We start from the raw sequence: 8,361 nt of genomic DNA, 5'->3' as shown, positions 1-8,361 counted from the left end.
GTGGTAGTTACTTGATCTTTTGTCCTAGATTAATGGATTTTGCTTTGATTTACACGTTGTAGCGATGCATATTCTCTCATTTCTTCCCACTTCTTGTACGTCTCTACGCTCATGGGAATGTGTTGAAGGGGGGGAGGAAGGGAGGTCTCCATTATGATATGACCGTCGATTCATGACAAAGGGGGAGGGGGGGGGAGGGAGGGAGGGCTCCATTATGCTATGACTGTTGATTGATGACGTACTTGTGTACAGAGGCGTGATGGGCCTAATTGAGGTGGCATAATCTTTTTCACCGGACGATTGGCCGAATGTCTCCATGTGCACATAATAGTCACAGGCCTAATTGAGGTGGCAGAATCTTTTTGATTGGCCAAATGTCTCCATGTGCGCATAATATTTTCACTGGATGATTGGCGGAATGTCTCCGTGTGCAGTCCGAGAGAAGAGAACTTTTAACATCATAGAAGCACCCCCAAGAGACCTCATAACCAGTGTTGAACTCAAAACCTGAGCGGGCATAGGATTTAAATCATAACCACCTGAGAGAAGCGTCTCTTTGGAGCTTGGAGTGGAGGAAATGCGCGCTAACACGCAGCAAGCGGAGAACATGTTTGAAGCAGCAAGAGGGAGGCGGCCATGGTGGGGGAATTCCGTCTGCAGAGACGAGCGCTTCTGGGCGTGTGCATGCTCTTCTGGGCTGCAAGTGGGTGCGCAGGTCTCTACTTCTACGCCCACAACTACTACTCATGGGCTGCTAACGTTATTCTCTTCCAAAACACGACCATCAGCAAGAGAAATGGGTGGCTTCAACTCAACCCTTACGCAAATTTCACCTTCGGCAGAGCCCTCTACAAGAGCAGGTTCCAAATCCAAAACACCCTCAATAATTCTGTCGCTTCCTTCAATACATCCTTCATTTTCTCTATGAACACTGACCGTGGAAAGGCCTTCTTCGGTGATGGCCTTGCCTTCTTGATCTGCCCTGATAGCTTCCTCAATGACAACCTCCAGGTTCTGCCTTTCTTGAACTTTTTCTTTTGCTGAACATGATGATCTATGAGGAAAAAAATCTGAGGCTGTCACTATTTGAATACTCACACATATAGATGTAATTCTTTGAAGGGTACTGGAATTGGGATTAGCTAGCTGCAATTTGTCATTCATTATACCCTAGATGATGGTAGCATGTCTCATTTTCTGTAGCACGGTCGTTGGAAAACACAAAGATTCGATTGTTTAAAGTATGGGCAGCAGAAGAATCTTGCATGTCATGTTCAACTGTTCATGTTCCCGGCCACAGATTGTGGAATTTTATTTTCAGACCCATCACTTTTTAGCTATGATGTCGTCAGTGGCTGTAAATGTTTCCATTCTGTTGAATAGGCTATGGTGAGGCACACCTCTCTAATTGCCACAGTGTTGATCATACCATGACCAGGCTTAATCATTATTTCCTCTTTTCATTGTCTCTGTACTATATAAGTGAAGGTTCTACACGTACAGGTGCACAACAAAATCCTATCCCATAATTATAGAGTTTGTACCTAATTAGCAATACTACTTGTACTTTGTTTTGGAATGTATATTTAAAACTCAATTCTGAAGTCAAGATCAACAAATTCAAGAGCTTATAATTGTGAGTGATTCTTATTACTTAAAAATTTTACTCAGCTAAGGGCCATACTTGAGTCCTTTAGGTTTACAATAGCGAGTTCTTGTAGGCATTCCTTTTACATCTCCACATCCAAAGTTGTGGAGTTTGCGTGGTGATTCGGTGATTAGCAATAGTTTGTAAGGAGCTAGTTTCGTTTATGAAGTGCTTGAGGAGTCCATTGATTAGCTAGGAACAAATAGCCTTGTATTTCAGCAATTTTTAAGAGCTAAGAGCTTAGAAGTATTTTTCTGTCTGGTTCTGTGGCTACATTTATTTGTCGTAAGCTTCTTAATTTCAAAGTTACCTCAAGGTGTCTTCTCCATTACCAGATCCCTCTGTTTCCACTCTCAGACTCACAAGGAATGTTTCATTGGAATTGAGGTTTTTGCTAATGTTTCCTTGGAATATTAGGATAATGAATGTTTTGGTGATTAAGTGTTCTGCCATGAATGGTTGCCTCATACCTCGTTCGTTGGGTTTTCTTTCAGGTATCCTCAGGTGGCTATTTGGGCATGTTCAATGCTTCTACTAACGGTCTGGCAGACAACAGAATTTTTGCTATTGAGTTTGACACTCATCAAAACCCTCCTTTCCATGATCCAAATGATAATCACATTGGCATTGACATCAACTCCGTCACTTCTTTGAGAACTAATGACCTTTCTTCTTTAGGCAAGTGGTAGGAGCAATTCAATTGCATAATTACTGAAAGGAGGCATACAAGCCTTCTCAATTTTGCTTCACTTTCTTTACGATTTACAAGAGAATTCTGTATTTTCACCTGCAGGTATCATACTTAATGAGGGCAGAAAAATTATTTGCTGGATTGATTATGATGGTGGTAACAGACATATATGGGTTTACCTGGCTTATTCGCCCTCTACGAAGCCCTCCTCACCTTTAATAGCAATGGACCTTGACCTTGCTCATTACATGCAGAATAATGCATATGTAGGCTTCACTTCTGCCACCGGGCAACGTGCGGAGCTTCACACTATATATTCTTGGTGGTTCTTGACTGGCTTTGGTAACCTTACTCTTCCCACCGCTACCTCTAGTCAGCCCCTTGAGAGCCTCGGAAGGAGAAGTGTTGTCATTTCGGTCTTCACTCTCGCAATAGCCCCAGGTTTTCTCTGCCTCTTTTGCATCCTAGCCCGGCGACGATGGCAAGAGAAATTGCAGCATCTAATTGACGTTCTACTGCCAGTGGCTTGCTGGATGTATTGGAAAGAGAGCATTACGCAGGAAGTGCGCTTGAAGCTCGCCAAGCCTACCATCGAGCTTCTTGCATGGCTGTGGAGAACCAGGTAGGGCTAGTTTAGGTAAAAGAATAAGGGCACAGTCTCCTCTTGGTTGTTTTTATGGCATTATGATGTAAATTTGCAGGTGGGCAAGAAGGCAGACTCAGCCGCCACGGGTGAAAACTTGGAGGCAAATGTTATTTAACATCAAGATGGGACCATCGCAAAAAAGGCAGGCCTGGCAGCTCGAGGACAGGAAACAGCCTCAAAGTGCAATTAAGGGGCCAGCAGAGCTAGTAGACAAGACTACCAGTATCCAACCAAAACAAACAGCCAAGGATGCAAGGCCAAAGGCTGCTCCTAAGGGTGTAAAACTCAAGGCAGCTCCTGACAAAAAAGTGAAAGAAATAGGGAAAAAGCAGAAAAAGCCGCCACATATAGTGGCAAAGCGGACCGAGCCTGCCCCATTGCTTGTAGCTGCAACAGAACATGATCTTGAAAGCTCAGAAACGCAAGGAAATTTTTTTGAGCCAAGACTGAAGAACTTTAGGATTTCCAACGCCTCTTTCATCTTGATGGATGAGGAAAGTCGGACGAAGCTTGCAGATATGTCTGTTGTAAACTCATCTGGAGGGAAGTCGCAACTGGAGGAGGCAGGGGTTTCGACACCTAGTTCTGCTCATTCTGAAGGTCCTGCACGTTTTATGCGGGAGACAGTTACAGTAGATGATACTGCTGATTCACTTAGTGAGCGTATGAGAGTGTCCATGAAGCTTGCTGAAGGGAAGAAAGCTTTAGAAGATGGAGGCAAGGATCTGGCTTCGATGCCAGTTGAAGGTGGTGGTGCTTCCTCAAGCTCGGTTTTAGAAGGTAAGCCTGGAGCAAAATCTGTGAGCTCTGATATTGCATTTCTTGAAACAGGGGCGATGCCACAAAAAGTCAAGGAATTCCCACTACATCCTTCAAGCAGTGCTGAGAGTGGCAGTGAACCCCATGCAACCCAATCCTGGCTTATTGATTAATATCTCATCTTATGGAGAGTGTTGTGCTGTGCTGCTCTTATATCTGTCGTATGAGGGAACAAAAGAGCCCAGATTGTCATCATGCAACAAGCCGACTTGTTAAAACAAGCCTTACTACCTGTTGTCCAAAGCTCGTCTGAAGAACTTTTGGAGGGTGATGATCCACCATTTCTTTTGTCCACTCCCATCTATAATTCTCTTTGAGGTGGGACTACACTTTTCTTTTCCCTAGTGTAGAATTACATTTTTGTAATTTTTTTTTTGGGGAGAGTTACCTACAACTTTGAAATTACAACACACACCCAACCCCCCCTAGGTGGAGGCAGTCCGACTCTTGCATTATTTTGTGTTAACCTTGTGTCGGACTGCAATACCTTTCTATTTTTTTTGAAAATAGGTTGGTCTTGCACTACTTTTTCAAACTTAAGAAACACTCTATCATGTTTTCAGCAAGCCACCGTAAGATTTCAAATTGTATTCTTACCTTGCCGTTTGTTTCGGCTTTGCTGAGAGATCGTGATAAAGTATAAGTTTTATGAGGGTCAAAATGGTTAGCTATGGTAGTCTTGAGGATTTAGAGGCCTTGGTTGATTGGGATAATAGGGTAAAGGGCCTCACATTAAGAGTAAACAAGAGGGTTTTGGGTGAAAGGGGGAGGTTATGAGGTCTTGGATGAGTATGGGGGAGTTTTGTAAATGTTGCTTGTGTACAGAGAGTGGGAAAAAGTTCCAAGTGAAGCCAAATGGAGTCTTTTTAAAAAATATAACCCTTGTAGGAACATTTGGTCCCGGGATATTATGGAGGGTTTGTGGGATGAAGTAATAGGGTAAGGCTTAAGTGGCTTGGCAAGGGATGAGAGGATGAAGATGCACTCCAATGTAGGTAGAGCGAAAAATAGATGGTGAGGGAGGTGAGAAGGGAGGTAATAAAGGAGAAGGGGTATGGTAGGGCAAGGCTCATAAGTGGAGGCATCATTGAAGTGTGACAATACCAATCCAAAGGTAAAATAGCCAAGCCCAAATTCTTGTTGGCGGGCTTTATGACAAGTAAAGGGTTCGATTTGAGGCTAGATAAGGCTTTAATGACAAATTGTGAGTGTTTTGAGGTGAAAAAAAATTGAAGTCTAAAAACAAGCTAAGGTTATGGCAGTTATTGAGAAAAATTTGGTCAAGAGGGGTTTCCATAGGGGGGGCGTGTCTTGAAAGGTGAGGATGGTCTTTGAAGAAATGCTTTATGTTGTAGTTCCTAGCCATAGCTATATACATATTTAGAAGTGTTAAAGCTTTGTTGGGGGGGGGGGGGGGGGAGGGAGTCATGTACTTCAAACCTAGAGCCAAACAACACCGTTTTAGGAGGGAGAGCATTCTAGGTGCTTGGGTATGTATTTCTAAATTGGAAATATCAAGATCCAATGAGAGCTAAATGCTTACCAAAGAGTAGGAGTTTGTAACCATGTAGGTTTGTAAGTCGTAGCCAAAACATTCTTCTTTGTCGTCCTTTGTGAGTTGGGAGTTGAAGGTAATCTTTGTAAGTAAATATTGTAGGGGTGGTGTTGGAGGTCCACACATGTGAGAGGAGGGGGGCTTGGAGTTAAGAGATGCACCCATGTAGTGGAGGTGTAACAGTGGAGGGTGGAAGGCTAAGGGATTTGAGGCAGGTAAACAAGAATCACGGCTGTATTGGGTAGTAGGTGTATTTGGTTTTTTTGGTTAAGAGGGAGTGGATTCGAGGGGAGATTCATGAGGGTTCTTATTGATTATGGATTAGGTGGTGGGGGCGAGGGATGGTATGAAAGGTAGGTAGTGGAAGATCTTGGGGGTAAAAAAATGTTCTTTGGGAGGAGGTGGATTCGAGGGTAGATTCATAAGGGTGCTTCATGACTATGGATTGAGTCCTTTTTTTAGGGGGGGGGGGGGTGTAGTGGGTGGAGAAATTGGCTTTTGGAGGAGAGTTGTAGGATGTTGGCGGGGTGGGCTTAAGCGGATTGCTTGAACAAGAGGGGAAGGAAGGGGTGGTAAGGTTTAGAGAGACTTGAGTTTAATTGTATTGAAAGCTCCCTAATGGTTTGTTCTTTGGGGAGGGAGAGGACTTCTTCTTCCAAGGTATTGAAGGATTGTTTGCGTGCACATTTGGCTTCTTTCTCCTTGGTAGTGGTTAGGGGGGAATCTATAATGTATGCTTGAATTTCAAAGAGGGAGAGATGGAGGGAAGATGTTTTTTTTAATTTTTGAAGCACGAGGCTTCTTCCTCCTTGGTAGTGGTTAGGTGAGCATTCATAATGTATGCTTGAATTTCAAAGAGGGAGAGATAGAGGGAAGAGGTTTTTAATTTTTGAAGTGCGAGGTTCCTATCTTGCTTTGACAAAAAGGGGATGGGAACTTGGAATGATATTTCTTCCAACCTTGATAAAATGTTTTATGCAACAAATTCACGGCAACCCCTTGAATCCATAGCTTCATCTTTGTCTTTTTCTTCACATCCTTTGGTAGTCACATCATCAAGGAATGGCATTGTGATTTGAGATATGAAGCAAAAAAGAACCTTATTCATCCCATTCATTATATGTGCTATCGAATTAGTTTCTTTCTATGGTACGATACACATCCTTACCAATCCCAAAGGCATTTTCATGGTTTTCAAATTTCTACTTTTAATAGGTAGCTAAAATGACTATACCCTGAGAAGAGAGCTCTACTTTCAATAGCTAGATAAAAAATATCATACCTTGAGAAGAGATCTCTCATTGAGTAAATAGACCTTCCTACAAACACCTTTGTAAGTTCATGCACAATTGGTCTACTCAAATTCCTAAACAGTGATCGTGTTCACGGGTTGCATATCCTAAAACACAAAGCTCCATTTTTCTTGGGCACATTGAACCAGCTGTCTGAGAATGATATACAAGAAGGTTTCAAAATACCATGCTAACCTTCTCATTGAGTAGCTTTATTAGCTTTGACAAATGTGCTTTTGGAACTGGAGTTGGATGCAAATTCCAAGGTAAACGAGGTATAGTGAAGATCACCATTAATGGTGCAACAAGACTAGGATCAACAGATCCTATCTTATGTGGGCGAAAAACAAAACCTTATCATGTCTTGAAAGTATTTATTTTAAAATATTTTTTCTCTTCTAGCATTGAAAACTCCTCATAGCCAACCTTTAGGTGTTTTAAATATTCTATTGTGAACTTGTATCTTTTTGGATCCCTAAAATTTGGCTGTAAAGATGCTTGTTCTAGCTTCTTCCTGCAATTAGATGGTAAAGGTAAGGCCACTGATCTTACTTTCTTTGCCACAGTTTTGTACTTTGTCTCTACCGCTACTTCCACTCCTTCATTGACACTGAAGCCCTCCTCATTTTCAAAAGTCTCAATCACTTCTTTCATACATTTTCATGACCCTGGGGATTCACCATGGAAAACTTACCGCACCACGTAAGTGTAGGGGAGGGGGTTTGTTACAAGTCACATAAGCGTATAAGTTAGGGGCAAGCCCCCAATAATTTATCTCCCAAGCTTATAAATAAGGGAAAGAGGTATCATATTTGGGGAGCGGGAGTGAGAAAAGGAAAAAATGAAAGGAAGGATTTGTGTTTCAAAATCTTGTCTTCCCAAAAGCGTCTGCCCTCGAACTTGTGAGTCAATATCTACAAAGATACATGCAAGAACTAACACTATTTTGTATCAATTGCTTCTTCTTTGATTATAGTTCTTTTGTTGAGCGATGAAAACTATAAAGAGTTTGTATAGATGCAAATTTACACGGAGAACCTAACACAACGTTATAACCATGTTTTTTGAGTAATTTAGATGTGTCAAAATTGGACAAGTAGCCAAAGTGCAGGCTCATCGAGCACATAGTTTGACAGTCAAACTAAGAGACATTGAGGGTACATCTAGTTATTAACATAAGTGGTTCCTTAGTACATTGCCAAACACTATTCTGCTACACACTCTTTGACTAGTTTTACTTAGTTAGATATGTGAGACCTACATTTAAATATATAAGATAGGGGTATGATAGTTTTCTTCATTGATTGTCGTATAAGCGTAGAAAGGGGGGTCATATTCCCTAATTTGAGTCGTATATAGGGGTTTTACCAATGTTGTCCACTCGCAGGTGGCGTCTCATTTTGTATATAGAGTGAGTCCCCCGGGTTTCATGAGCACAGTTCCACATCTTGGCATCCATTTTGTGTACTAGAGCCCATGATAGCCTCTAGCTCATACATAATATCTACATAAGAAACTTGTTCAAAGAACCTGAAATACATTCACTATCCTCTATAAAACTCATTTTTCTCATCTTTGCATGTACATCATATACACATTGGACGTTCATATCTTCAAGATTCATGAAATATACTAACCCACACTCTGTTAGTGATTGAAAACCTATAGACAACTCTTCCTCTCCATTCTGGTCAAGCAAGAATCTTTTTC

At 41.8% G+C, this 8,361-nt stretch overlaps 1 protein-coding gene across 1 annotated transcript; it reads left to right on the top strand.

The window, feature by feature from the left end:
• Window positions 1–538: 538 nt before the first annotated feature.
• On the top strand, window positions 539–4,397 carry LOC147429224 (uncharacterized). Its single transcript, XM_086495436.1, has 4 exons — window positions 539–1,011; window positions 2,143–2,326; window positions 2,442–2,961; window positions 3,041–4,397. Exons 1-4 carry the CDS (start codon window positions 637–639, stop codon window positions 3,915–3,917), a joined length of 1,956 nt encoding a protein of 651 aa, XP_086351562.1. The 5' UTR covers window positions 539–636; the 3' UTR covers window positions 3,918–4,397.
• Window positions 4,398–8,361: the final 3,964 nt, after the last annotated feature.

This window comes from Adiantum capillus-veneris, chromosome 22 (genome assembly GCF_014529385.1).
Source record: "Adiantum capillus-veneris isolate H3 chromosome 22, ASM1452938v2, whole genome shotgun sequence".
In the NCBI taxonomy this organism is placed as follows: Eukaryota; Viridiplantae; Streptophyta; class Polypodiopsida; order Polypodiales; family Pteridaceae; genus Adiantum; species Adiantum capillus-veneris.
This window is presented reverse-complemented; position numbering and strand designations above follow the sequence as displayed.

What these genes read in the sequence shown, in the direction of transcription:
- LOC147429224 (XM_086495436.1), top strand. Translation starts at nt 637, where the DNA reads ATGGTGGGGGAATTCCGTCTGCAGAGACGAGCGCTTCTGGGCGTGTGC. An exon ending in TAATGACCTTTCTTCTTTAG is followed by an intron (nt 2,327 to 2,441) that starts GCAAGTGGTAGG and finishes TTTCACCTGCAG; the next exon opens with GTATCATACTTAATGAGGGC. An exon ending in GCATGGCTGTGGAGAACCAG is followed by an intron (nt 2,962 to 3,040) that starts GTAGGGCTAGTT and finishes GTAAATTTGCAG; the next exon opens with GTGGGCAAGAAGGCAGACTC.